Below are 14,350 nucleotides of genomic sequence, written 5' to 3'. Positions count from 1 at the left end.
CTGAACACTTATAGTAGTATGTGAAAAGAATTTTTAGCTTACAATTACCAGGTTAGTCAAAACTCTTAGAAAGAGAAGTCAGGAAATGATCATTTCCTCTTTAATTTAAACTATAATATGCACACATCTACACAGCTGATGAACAGACTGTGAGTTTCAAGGTGAAAGGAAGCCACTGTTTGGACTCAGAAAGCTAAAAAAAAAAAAGGCTTAAAAAGTACCTTCAGTAATTTGCTAGTATTGGCATGACTCTTACCATTAACTTGCCAAATATTCACCATCTTTTCCAAGGCCCCAGCTAGATATTTGCCACTGATACTCCAGGAAACAGGTGAGAAACTTGGATCACTGGGTGACCCCAGGCTCTCCTCAGCATCTCCTTCTCTAAAATATAAAAGACACATATGGGATTCTAATCCCCATCATCCAAAAATATATAAAACCTCAAATCTTAAAATAAAGGTTTCATATGGACTGAAGTAAATAGAGACTCTTCATTTCAGAAGCGTGGCTAGCAGTATTTGACAATCACATATTTGCTAGCATTTGTCATGGTGTGAAAAATGTAGAATTAAAGAAGAGTGATGCTTAGATTACCCACTTACCATAGTAGATAATTTCTCAACAAAGACATTCTGATTCTTTATGGGTTGTAAACCTGGTTATTATTCAGAGCACAATGATTCTTGTTTGCCTAATCTCTAGGGAAGCTCTCAGAAAGGAAATACCTATGCCAGCTATAAAACTATAAAGGCTGTTAACATTCTGTAAGAAATATCATTAATTCCTAAATAATCCTTAAAGAATGATGGAATATTAGCCTACTGTTTTACAGAATTTAACATTTATAATGCTAGCATAGTAGACCTTGATTTAATTCTAAGACACTGATTGTTAAAATTTTTATTTTCTTAATTACTATCCCGGAAATTTAAAAACACACACCAGAGATATAGTAAGACTATTCTAAAAGAAAAACTGTAGGGGGCCTGGGTGGCTCAGATGGTTGAGCATCCGACTCTTGATTTCAGCTCAGGTCATGATCCCATGGTTGTGGGATCGAACCCCGCACACTCCATGCTAAGTGTGGAGTCTGCTTAAGATCCTCTCTCTCAGAGCACCTGGTGGGCTCAAACAGTTATGCATCTGACTCTTGATTTCAGCTCAGGTCATGATTTCACAGTTTGTGGGATTGAGCCCCATGTTGGGCTTTGCGCTGATAGTGCAAAGCTTACTTGGGATTCTCTCTCTCTCTCTGCGCCTCTCCCCTGCTCTCAAAATAAATAAACTTAATCAGGGCACCTGGATGGCTCAGTTGGTTGAGCATCTGACTTCGGCTCAGATCATGATCTCCCAGTTTGTGGGTTCAAACCCCACATCAGGCTCTGTGCTGACAGCTCAGAGCCTGGAGTTTGTTTCGGATTCTGTGTCTTCCCCCCCGCCCACCCATCCCTCACCTGTTCTCTGTCTCCCTCTCTTTCTCAAATATAAACATTAAAAAAAATTTTTTTTTAATTTTCCCTTTCTCTCCCTCTGCCCCCTTCCTGGCTCTTGCTCTCTAAAAAATAAAACAAATTAAAATTAAGAAAAAAATAAAAGAAAAATTGTAGTAACTTTTAATGACACTGTGATTACATTAACACAACCAAGATGAAGCATGGTTAGGATTCTCTTATTTTAAATGTTACACATGAGAGCTGATGTTAGCACTCACAATCTGTTGAACACACAGGTTTGTTGCAGTGAATATTGCTTCTTAGTAACATTCCATACCCGGATGGTACCATCATTGCCACTTGTAGCCAAAAGTCCTTTTTTATTACACCAAACACAAGTCATCACCTAGAAAGGTTGAAAAAGTCCAACGATTTTTAATTAAGTTTTTTATTTTAATTCTAGTATAGTTAACATACCGTGTTATATTAATTGCAGGTGCACAATGTAGTGATTCAACAATCCTATACATTACTCAGTGCTCATCATGATTAGTGTACTTTTAACCCCTTCACCTATTTCACTCCCACTCCCACCCACCTCCCTTCTGGTAACCTTCTCTACAGAGTTCTGTTAGAGTTAAGGGTCCACTCTTTGGCTTGTCTCTTTTTTATTCCTTTATTCATTTGTTTTGTTTCTTAAATTCCACATATGACTGTAATCGTGGTATTATCTTTCTCTGATTAATTTATTTTGTTTAGCATTATACTCTCCAGCTTCAGCCATGTTGTCGCAAATGGCAAGATTTCATTCTGACAAAGTCCAACATTTTTGAGCAAGTTTTGATTCAAATGATTTTGTCATTCTATTATCTATCAAATTAAAAAATAATCTACCAGAAAATTGTAAAAGAAAAATATTCATGTTATAGCATAATATACATGGTTTCACTCTTTCCTAATTGGCTTGTAAACATACATCTATTTGTATGGCTTTAAAGTACTATGCCTAAACTCATTTGAGTTATTGCAGACCTATGAGAATCTTTACTAAACATGTTTATTTAATTCAATAAAGTATAAATATTTCAACATATGTTGTACAAAATAAACAACACAGACTAAGAAGTGACTTTTAAAGTGGTAATAACGGAAGTCAGTCTTCATTTCCTAAACTGCCCTTGTCAATGCTCAAGGGTCTGGTAAGTTAGATTAACACAGCGGTTAACAATTTCTTCTCCTCTTGCACATATAAGCCCTCATCTTTTGTGAGGTAATTCCCTTGGTTTTCTTCTCATCCCCCATCTGATTTTTCTATTTGTACACTACTATGTCAACCCAACATACAGAGAAAGGAAAGCTGGTAACTACTAGACAAATATTGGTAATTGTGCGTGTGTGTGCACGAGGCAGAGAGAGAGACACTTAAGATCTAAGCTCTCAGAGAAGGGCAGAAACTATTTCATCTTACATAGGGGGATTAACATACTTAGGGCTCAAAATACATACTCTGTTTTGATGAGCCTCCAACTTGATAAAGGAGCATTTCCTGAGATCTCCTCCCATATCAGCGAGTGTTTGGGGAGTAGTTTGGTTGTCGCGGTCATGTGCAGCAAGAGTGCGCACAAGCTGTTGAGCAGCCCATTGCCTATGCTGTGAGGACAGCCTGGAGGAGAGGCAGCAGGCTGCCAGGGCATTAGCCAGCTCCAGAGGGCCTACAGCAGAAGGATCATAGGAAGGATGGGCATACAATTGGGCAGTTAAACCTGCTTAAACAAAACAATGAAATGATGCCCAGGTAAGAGCTGGTGGTGGTAAACAAAAAAAATGGGTTAACCCATATCTTTTAAAAATTAGCACTTTTGCAAGCAATCGATTCACTAAGATATGCATACAAGGTATAAAGCATTTATCTCCTATCACATTCTCTAATAAATCTGATTCATTGCAAATATACATTTATGTACATCAAGAGTCTTTGCTCTAAGTACACACAGATTCAGAATGCATCAGAAATAATTTCAAAGCCAGGGCAGAGACAGCATGCCCTAAAAAGTAAGAGTTTGGCTTTTGCTGCTCAAAAGTGATCATAACAGCCAGTCAAGGGGCTGGGCTGATAGATCCCAAAGCCCATCTATGTTGGCCGAATGGTCCTGATGAAGAGAAGGGTAGAGACAATAGTGATTAAGGAGTCCCTTCAAACTGTTATCATCTTATGACAAAGAGAAAAATAGCCGTATCTTTACATAAATTTTATTAAGGACACCTAACCAAGATTATTATCTATTGTGATTCAAACCATAATCTAATAGAATAATCAAACCAAGATTAATTTGGTACATTTTCTAATATCTGTTTCCATGCACCATGAAAAAGGATCCATGTAGTTTTTTATGATCTGAACTTAAGAAGTATACGTGACGCTATGTAATTTATCACTTACAACTCTAAAACACGTTTTAAAAAGCACACATCAAATTGATTACAAGACTGTATATTTAAAATGGTAAATGGTATGAAACTTACCTTTCTTTTCAACTTCAGATTTATCATAGTTAGGTCTCAGTTTGGCCCCCTTGTCTGCTAGTAATGCCACAAGGGCCTGAGTTACAACAAAGTTTGGGGAGGTTACAAGCTTATTCTCTTCAGCAATTCCTCGGAGAAAGCTGGGTAGAAACTTTCGCTGAATTGGATCATCGACCGTGGTTAGATTTACACCTGTTGCAGCAGAAATCAAGTTCTGAAGAGGCAATTGGAACAAACAGGTTTAATGTTTACATATAATTTTGGAACAAAAAGATTTCACCTCAAAAGGCTCTTTAAGAATTGGTCAGAAATAACGCAACACGAAAAGCACTGAAAACCAGCTTACCTGTGTACACAACTGCACCAGGAGTTTGGCAGCACTAGGAGTGTTTGATGCCAGACATCCCACTGCTGTGCTCAGATAGGCCAGGCAAGAGATGGGCTTACTGGCCTTGCTGTGCCCGCCTCGTGAGCGTTCTGAGGTGCTTGCCATGGCAGAAGGGCTGGTAGAAAGGCCAGCTCTCCCTGCTGCGGCCAAGCACATTAACCGAACCAGTGTTCGGATATCTGTAAGCCCCAGAGACTCCAGGCCAGCAGCCAGGCTACAGCTGGAACCACTGCCAAGAAACAAAAAACACTTCAGATGGATAAAGAAAACAGATTTCTGAAGGGACCACTGGAAGCCCCACCTATCAGCCAAAGTACCAATAACTAAAATAAAAGTCAACCTGCAATATTACTAGCCATATGTATCTTAAGATAAGTCAAAAAATATTAAGCTGGAAACTGTTAAGATTTTAATTATTTTATTTTAATTTCATGAACTTGGAAGTATAACTAAGTATACACAAGAAAGTTCACAAACTGTGAGTTTTCACAAACAGAACCAACATTACCAACACCTCAGAAGCCTGCTTGGGTTCTTCTCAGTCACTAGACCCCTAAAAATAACGAATACCAATCACTTTTTAAGTTAGGTATCAGTTTTGCCTGTTTTGAACTTTATATAAATAAGATAAAGTCTGTAATCTTTTGTGTCTGGCTTCTTTTAAGACTCATCCACGTTGTTGCATTATAGCAGTAGATACTCATTTTCATTGACATATTAATAAAATCTACCATAATTCATTTCTCCATACAGATGACAATTAGGTGGTTTCTAGCATGGGGCTATTATAAATAGCAGTGCCATGAAGTTCTTGCTTATGTCTTCTGGTGCACATATAGAAGCACTTCTGCCGAATATATACCCAGGAGTAGCTTTCTAGGTGAAAGAGTATGTTCATATTCACCTTTGGTTGGTACTATTGAATGGTTTTCCAAAGTAGCTGTACCAATTCACTTCCTTACTGGCAGTGTGTTCTGGGTGTTCCACATTTTCTAGGTGCTCACATTTTCCCAACAGTCTTTTCGATTTTAGCCTTTCTAATAGGTGTATTTATATCTCACTGGTTTTCCATTTTCATTTCTCTGAAGACTAATGAGGCTGAAGACCTCATTTTCCATGTTTACTGGCCATTTGGAGATCCTCTTGTATTATTTTGCATTTTGCCCACTTCTTCTATGAGTTGTCTCTTCTTCTCATGGATTTGTAGAAATTCTTTACATGTTCTGTTGGTTATATGCATTGTTCATATCTTCTCCCATTAAGTGGCTCATTTTTTTTACTTTTGGCTTTTTATTTTCTTAATGACTTTTGCTGAAGAGAAGTTCTTTTTTAATGTAGTTCAATTTATCAATCTTTTTCTTGATGATGAATGCTTTTTGTGACTCACTTAAGAAAACTGTACCTATCCCAAGAGAATAAATTCTTCCTACCTTAGAGAAACATTATTGATTTATCTTTCACATTTAGATCTAAGAGCCACTTGGAAATATTTGTTTTATATAGTGTGAGGTTGGGGCCAAGACTCACTTTTTCCTGTTGAATAAACCATGTGACCTAAGCCCAAGTTATTGAGGGGACATGCTTTCCTCATTGTTCTGCCATATAAACATTATCATAAATCAAACCATACACCAAGTGTTTATCTATATGTGTGGATCAGTTTCTAAATTTTGTTCTCCACTATCCAATATCAGAGTCTCATCTATTTTTGAATTTTTATTTCAGGGTCCTTCTGTCTTCACTGATTTACTTTTATATACCTCTGCTCAACAATTCTTTTTTTTTTTTTAAGTTTATTTATTTATTTTTGAGAGAGACAGAGATAGTGCAAGTGGGGGAGGGGCACAGAGAGGGAGACAGAGAATCCCAAGCAGGCTCCGCACTGTCAGCATAGAGCCCAACGTGGGGCTCGAACTCACACGAAACCGTGAGATCATGACCTGAGGCGAAACCAAGAGTCAGACGCTTAAGTGACTGAGCCACCCAGGCGCCCCTGCTTAACCATTTCTTAAATGGATGTCTTTTAGGTATTCTTGGCTCTCTTCCTTTTTTAATATTACATTCTACAGTATGAACATGGCAGGAGTCTCCATGATGGAATCTGCAGGTTGAAATAGCTACACAGTTTGCAGAAAATTCATTCAACCTTTTGATTTTATCCTGCATCAAACGGATTGAAAGCTTTAGTTTCTCATTTCAGATAATAAAATTAAAAATGTTTGCAGTTTACTCAGCTACTATAATACTCTTATTTTCTACCTAAAAAGAGCTAAGTATTTACCAACTGGATGAATGAATAACAATGATGACTATCTCCAACTTCTTTCATTTGACAGCCTAGATACTCAAGGCTCTAAAAATTCTATCTCATCCTCCCAAACAATACTAAACTCCTGTCTAATATATACTAGGAACTAACTTAGCATCACCTGACACGATAATTCTTACCTGACCGAGAGAAGAGACAGAGCTCTCATTACCATGGTTCTTGCCAGAAGAACCTGAGCAGCAGCAGTCACTCTCCTTAAAGCCACCACCCGGTCGTGAGGGTTTGCTAAGGCAGCAGCCTGCTCACCTAGTGTTATTCTTCCAGAGGAACTCTTTTCTACAGAGCCATGGCAACCTGAAAAACATATCCAGAGCACTGAAAAGTTTTCCCATTCTATCTATGTTCTGGGCTGCAAGGAAACACAGCAAACCAATGCGTTTTGTTCTTTTGGACTTTGTTACACAGAAAATTCCTTGGGAGAAAGAGACAGTTCTAAGGCAATAACCTGTTATATATGTTCCTTAAATTTTTTTTGTTTTATTTTGTTCATATATCATATTATATATAACAGACACAGAAAAGATACAGTTTTTAAAATATGCTTTAAGTATACAGAAAGGGCTGAGTCACCAATACTAATTCTTTATTTTGTATTCCCGAGAGCAAAAGTTACCCATACCCTTTCATGCACATAAAAAAAAAAAAAGACTGCAAAATTGGTTTTAGTCAGTTCCAGAATTTCCCTATTTTCTTTAAAAAAAATCATACTCATATTTTATAAATTTTCTTTTTATTACTTCGGCATTTCATAAAAGCAAAAAATGAAAAATATTACCTTATACCTTGAAAATGTTCAAACAACTAGCTAAGGATACTTGATGGGGTGGAACAATGTTGTATTACTACTTATCTAATCTAAGAAACAAATTAATACAGACTCTATAAAATCAATACCAATTATCATTTCAGTTTACCTATTTGCATTAGAGTCTCTTCCATACTGTTGGTAGCTGTTACCATTGCTACTGATGCTCCCAAGGGATCACTGTCAGGGAACTGAACTGGTTCTGGTACAATGCGTCGGTCATTTAAACCAAGTGGTCCAGCAAGCAATTCAAATTCTTCTTCACCTGTTAGCTTTTCATCTTCATCAACATCTAACATGTCCCAGTCTTCTGGAATTTAAATAAATGAATTTATGGTATGTGAATATAAACATGAAGTAACTCTGCTGGCAATGGTTACTGTGAGATATGTCTAAAATGCAGATGGACTGAAAGCCCAGTGCCCACAAAATATGCTATGGCACCATCTCCTGGTGACCCAACCAAACTGCACTCCCTGAAGCATAGTGAGAGTCTAACGGAAAGGGAGTCTGAGTCAAACCCACCTAAAGCAACAGCAAATGTTACAGCTGGTAACGAAGGTTTCAGCTAATAAAAGCTACTGTTACGGGGCCAACAAAGAGTTCTTAATGCTATCCATAATCATTAGAGAATCAGTTATTTGAAGTAAATGAATGCTCCATATAAATTCACGCTGTCATCAGTTTTCTACTTTTTACTTTCCTCAATCAGGATGGAAATTCAAAATGTACTCCATACTTTCCCTACTTTGAAAAAAATATATGTCACACAGAAATTAACATTCTGTGGTAAAGCTAGTATTTGAACCCAGGTCCTTTCCCTTTGATTTTTAAAACTAGGGCTGTTGCTTTCAAACTACCTTTAGCTTTTTAGAGAAAGTTTTAAGTTACTATGTACTTAAATACCAACACATACACATAAACTAAATTTTAGTAACAGATGTTAAGCAGAAGGTATATACAAAAATACACGTAAAATAAAGAAGCTCTCAAAACAACTACCTTCATACACACTGTCCTGCTTGCCAATTAGATCTGGAGCTTGTCCCTTGTACCTGCACCAAACATGAAGAACATTGTATTTTTATACAAAACAGTTAGTACCCAAAAATGCAAATTAAGTCATTAGAACATTTTAAAAGGTCATTAATAAAGCAACACAAAATAAAGTGTTTCAGGTTATGGGCTAAGAAAAACTCCTGGTATGTAGTTACACACATGCTTACAAAATCAATGATCATTTTACCAAGTTCCTGGGGAGGTTTCTAGGTCACCTACAACCCTCATCCAGACCACCTTAAAGATTTTAATAGTTGACAGTAAGGGCAAAAGCCCTGCTCACTACAGATTAATTGCTATTCAAGGATATAAAGAAGTAATATTTTCACGGAAGCTCCATTTAATCTAAACAGTCTATTTTTTTTTAATCAACAAAAAGATCTTAATTAAGATGTCAAACAAAAACAGAGTGAAAAACACAATGAAAAAAATTGACCATAAGCCTCCTGAAGGTTAAGGCAAGGGTCCTGCCCAGAACCTGCCGACAAGTTGAAGGTTAATAGAGTCAAACTCCAGTCAAAAACCTGCTGCCATGGACTGCAGGATCCCAGCTCTGGCAAAACATGAATTCCTCAACCACCTTCATCCTTCCTGCCCCCAATTCAGCAGTCATAGGACTTAGGGAAAGGTTAAGTGTAACTCTTCACATTAAAATAAGCTTTAATTCCCAGGTCTTGATGAGAGATACTTTATACTCTTCATTCAGAGGGGGTTTGGATATCTTCGCAATTTCAAGGTACCTTTCAGAACTTGTTGTCTTGGATTTGGTCTTCAGGGCTAAGTACTTTTCCCTGCAGCTGCCGCAGAGCAGGTAGTATGGATTTCCACTCCCACATTCACCACCGAACCAGCCATCCACATAGGAGCCGTTGCTGCGATAGCCCTGGCGGTTTGCACTGCGCCCACAGCCTGGGTGATTTCTCTTCATGTGCTGGTTGAAGCTGACGACACTGCACTCACACAGTTCACACACCACCACTTCTTCCCTGTCTTCAGACTCACAAACATGCTGCACAAAATTTTATATCAAATCATTAGTCAAGTTAACATAAAATTAAGAAGAGGTAAATAGATATTTATATGTTAAATTAATAACTTTATTTACACACGTTGGAACATTTGCAGGATTTTCATTAATGTTACGTAACAAATTTCTTTCAAATCAGAATTTAGATCACGTGATCTCAAGGTGTTCCTTGCTCTTTCTCAATCTAATAAGTTATAATAAAATTAACTCACTCTCCTACTGAGAAGAGTTCATAAAAATGACAATTAGCGCTATCTCAAATGGCTTTTTAAAAATTCCTCTAATAAACCTACTTTACATCTGGTCATAACATGCATATCTATTATCTGAATTTCTAAGAAGTCATTAGGATTCATTTATCTTATTAACTTAATATAGTAGATGCTCTTTTCTATAGGATTCAGACCTGTGAAGTTTTCACGCTCCCCGCTACAAAAGCATAAGGCTAAACAATGAAAACATACAAACCCACCATGACCCTGCCCCTGGATGGAGGTAGTTACAAGACCTAGGTGGCACTGGTTCTTAGAATGAGGCACTACAGTGATTAAATGGAACCTATGAAGGAGAAGAGCATGCATTCAGATAGAAAGGTGAGCACAGCAGCCATGTTATACACCCAGAAGAGCTAAGAATTGATGCCGGTTTTGTAATCTATCTTTGACATTACAATCAAATATTAACAAAATATGGCTCTATTCATCTAGTCTGGGGAGGGAAACGATAAAATCGTACAGAGAAAGCAAGAGACGCTTCTTCTTTTTGGTTTGTAGGTATCAAAGTAACCTTAAGCATTAGAGCCCCAAACTTTAGAATGAGATCTAAGACTTTTCAGAGTGTTACAACTCTAGGCAAGGCTGTTATTAGTAAGCTCTATGAACAGGAGGGCAGGAAAATAAGTCAGAGCAGCCCCCGCTGCAATCACACACACCCAGGTAGGCCAATCCAGTACCTCTGGGATCCACATTCCCAGAATATCATTGTCACTGGTCAGGTCTTGTCCAAACATAGCTTCCATTGCTTCATCATCAAGATCAATTTCCAATTCCTCATCTAAATTAAAGTCATACAACGCCCCTGGGTCTTGTTGCAAAGATATTCCTTCTCTCCGACTTTGATTCCTGTGGGCCTGCACAGAGCGGTATAACCCCGCTCAGAACAAAACAAAAAAGGCATTTTATTTACATGCATAAAGTAATTCTGAATATTTCACCAGTTCTTAACTGCCTGGATTCCAGACCATAATCATAAAATTTGACCTATCATGTGTGATTCTTCTTCTATAAAATGGGGTAATAGCACTCATACTTCACAGGGCTGTTAACAGGTTTAAGTAAGATAATCCATGTAAAATACTTCATAATGTAATATGGAAAACACTCAGTAAATGTGAGCTGTTATTATTCTTTTAGGGTTACTTAAAAAAATCAGTCATTATATATTAAGTACACATCCTGTATTTTCTAGTTCAGTCTTAACTTCTCACTATTACTATAAATTACTGAAAAATTATGTTTTAATAGTTCAAAAATCAAACACCATTTTGACAAGTCACACATCCTAGTTTTTAGTTTAGAAAATATGTTCCCTATAAATTACACTTCACATGTCTAGAGCATAATCCCAGAAGTATTTACTAATGTAACAATGAAATTTACTTTTGCTTTTCTAGGGCCCTACCTAGTAGTTTTGTCCTAAGGTCCACAGAGTACATCAGAAAAGCCAGTGACCACTTTAGCACAGCGCTCTTTTTAGCTCCTTCTTAATATTAATGTGACATTTTATTTTTAAAAAAAATTTTTTTTTTCAATGTTTATTTATTTTTGGGACAGAGAGACAGAGCATGAACGGGGGAGGGGCAGAGAGAGAGGGAGACACAGAATCGGAAACAGGCTCCAGGCTCTGAGCCATCAGCCCAGAGGCTGACGCGGGGCTCGAACTCCCGGACCGCGAGATCGTGACCTGGCTGAAGTCGGACGCTTAACCGACTGCGCCACCCAGGCGCCCCTAATGTGACATTTTAAACATTCATCTTCACTTCTTAAAGTATAAACAGCTCGAGAGCAGAGACAGCATTTATGAAATACCTCAGTATCTACAAGTAACCAGTATAGACTTCTGTACCCAGAGGGAGCTTAAAAATAAATTTATGAAAGTATGCTGTGATTTCAATGCAAAATTATGTAAACAGGAAGAAAAATGCAAATAGCTGCTCTGTTAATGTGGAGGAACTGAGTACTTAGTATCATTAGTTCATCTTCTTTAATGCTGCTTTCACACTGACTTTAAAATATAAACTATATGACTTTCACCAATAGAAGGATGTGAAACATATAATTACCTGCTCTTGCTAGCAATGTGCGAGCAGCTAAATCAAACTTGTGCCTTCTTGTTACTGCTGAGCGACCCCTAGCTGGTGGTCCACTTCCAGAAGCTGCATTCTCTGCATGGTCCAGATTATCAGCGCTACAAGTGCAAATTTAAAAGCAACACAGACTTTTAAGAACCATCATAAATGGAAAGCACAGGCACAAGCTTACTTATGGTCTTGCTTTTTCCTCCAAATATTACCAAGAATAGAATATATTTATGATAAAACTGAAACATAGCTTGTCTTTGGTAAAGCTCGTAAATTATAAATACGTCATATTGCCCTAAGCAGTAATTTTACCTATTTTTTTTTTACTTTTATTTATTTTTTTAAGTAGGCTCTACACCTAACATAGAACCTGAACTCATGGTCCTGAGATCAAGAGTCACACACTCTACCAACTAAGCTAGTCAAGTGCCCTTACCTGATTTTGAATTATGCCAACAAGGGAATGATGCTTAATGCGTGTTCAGATCCAAAAGAGATCAATGGTCTTAACTAAATTCTAAATGATTCAACACTTAAAATTTGAAATGACAATCCCTGCCTACAAGAAACATATTTCAAAGTTATGAAAATATCCACTGAGATTGTCAGAAACAAGTCTGCATATAAGACACAAGCCTTGGTAACCAAATCCATTAAATCAATTTCTAATATTAAAATGAACATTCTATATCATTTATAAAGGAGAATTATTTTATCAGAATGTTTATTTTATTTCAGAATAAACTTGTTTTAATTGTTTCTTTTCAGTTTTATTTCATGTAAAAATTATTACCTATTTTCTACAAAAACATCCATTCAAGACTTATATCATTTTTACGCTTCACAGAAACATAAACTTGTAAGCAAAACGTCCATCTTTTCATATACCTCTAGTTATCAGCTTTACAAACCATTAAAAGCATCTATGAAGGGAAATAACTGGGACACTTGGAAGCACCATTTATAACGCATAAAACAAGTACAGAAACCGGACTCTCACCTTTCACTAAAGCCTTCTTCCATTTCAGCAGCATCAGCTGATGGTATGTCTCCTGGTGACTGCAAATAACAGGGATCATTTGACTTCCCACCACTGCCTAGGACAGCTGCTCCGTGTCTTGAGTCAGCTGTGCTACCTGGCTGGGGTTCCTCCTCATCCTCATGCCCAGGGTGCTCTATCATCCACATGGCAAGGACAGTGATGTTCTGGGCATCAGCCTCTCCTCGAGCACCTGAACAGGTGAAAAAAAAGTATGATACTGATTTTGGGCAACATAATTATTCATGGCACCAATGTAAGAGTGTCTGCTATGACACCATTATAACTAAATCTGCTATTAAAAAGTTTTACGGTCTCTTAAAACAATGTGTCACCCTCTATAATATCGGGCTTCTCCTATATGTATATACGGATATATAAAAACTTATCCTACCTGTGGCTTCCATGGCTTTGGCAATCTGCCGGAGAGAGAACCCCATCTCCAGCAAGGGTACTGCAATTGCTGGAGGAGGAGGAGAAGTTGAGAGCCTGCTGCTTGGGTCTGACAAGGCTGAAACAAAAGAAAGAGAGTAAAGTCCTAAATATCAGTACATACTATGAGTAAAAAGTGTCCTTATAGTAACTGTTAAGTCTCCAATTTCCTAATACTGTCTACATTTATTGAAATTTTATTCTATTCAGAATTCACTAAATGTGGAACTAAATGGGATTTTGTTACAGCTTTTTAAGGTTTTTCATAAAGCTAACATAAAACAAAGCTGCTGAAAAAAATACTAAATGTTTTCTCACTTTGAAATAGTTTCTAACTTACAAAAAATTTCAGACTTAACAGAAATTTGCAAGCATAGTACAAAAGAATTCTTTTACCCATGAACCACTGGAGAATAAGTAGCAGACATGATGCTTCAACTCCCTTGAATACTCTAACAGTTAATTAACTCCTACAAATAAGGACACTGTCTTGCATAACATAGTATCAAAGTCCGGAAATTAACAATGTTAATATCTATCTAATCCAGATCTCATTCTAGTTTCACCAGAACTCCTGATAATGTTCTTTACAGCAAAAGATCCAATCCAGGATTATCATCCTTCCATTTAGTTTTCAGATCTCTTCAGTCTCCTTCAATCACTTTGATACTTTTAAGATTACAGGCCAGCTATATGATAGGAAGTCCCTCAATTTGGGTTTGTCTGATGTTTCTTCACGTGCTTTTTGGCAGGAATACAAAACTATTCTGCCTTCTTCTCATTACATTCTACTAGATGGTACATGATTTCAACTTGTCCCATTGCTGGTGATGCTAACTTTGATCACCTGAGTTAAGCTGGTATCTGCTAGTTTATCTCCTGATTAACTAAAAAAGGTACTCTTTTTTTTTTTCTCCCTTTGTAATAAATATTTGTTGGGAGGAATTATGTGT

At 37.2% G+C, this 14,350-nt stretch overlaps 1 protein-coding gene across 9 annotated transcripts in view; it reads right to left on the bottom strand.

Annotated features, from left to right (window-relative positions):
- Positions 1–14,350, bottom strand: part of HERC1 (HECT and RLD domain containing E3 ubiquitin protein ligase family member 1) — a 143,664-nt gene that overhangs the window by 34,419 nt on the left and 94,895 nt on the right. For 5 of the 9 annotated variants that reach the window (XM_023255225.2, XM_023255231.2, XM_023255227.2 and 2 more), the window contains 13 exons: positions 13,360–13,476; positions 12,927–13,158; positions 11,909–12,033; positions 10,499–10,719; positions 9,281–9,549; positions 8,484–8,536; positions 7,591–7,791; positions 6,796–6,970; positions 4,306–4,576; positions 3,960–4,173; positions 2,943–3,199; positions 1,715–1,842; positions 257–384 (listed from right to left, as the gene is read on the bottom strand). In XM_023255225.2, the coding sequence (XP_023110993.2) occupies positions 257–384; positions 1,715–1,842; positions 2,943–3,199; positions 3,960–4,173; positions 4,306–4,576; positions 6,796–6,970; positions 7,591–7,791; positions 8,484–8,536; positions 9,281–9,549; positions 10,499–10,719; positions 11,909–12,033; positions 12,927–13,158; positions 13,360–13,476 (2,391 nt within the window). The remainder of the gene's footprint in view (positions 1–256; positions 385–1,714; positions 1,843–2,942; positions 3,200–3,959; positions 4,174–4,305; positions 4,577–6,795; positions 6,971–7,590; positions 7,792–8,483; positions 8,537–9,280; positions 9,550–10,498; positions 10,720–11,908; positions 12,034–12,926; positions 13,159–13,359; positions 13,477–14,350) is intronic. The other 4 variants (XM_023255233.2, XM_023255234.2, XM_023255228.2 and 1 more) reach the window with 3 other exon arrangements.

The sequence above is a fragment of the Felis catus genome, chromosome B3, assembly GCF_018350175.1.
Source record: "Felis catus isolate Fca126 chromosome B3, F.catus_Fca126_mat1.0, whole genome shotgun sequence".
NCBI classification, from domain to species: domain Eukaryota; kingdom Metazoa; phylum Chordata; class Mammalia; order Carnivora; family Felidae; genus Felis; species Felis catus.
This window is presented reverse-complemented; position numbering and strand designations above follow the sequence as displayed.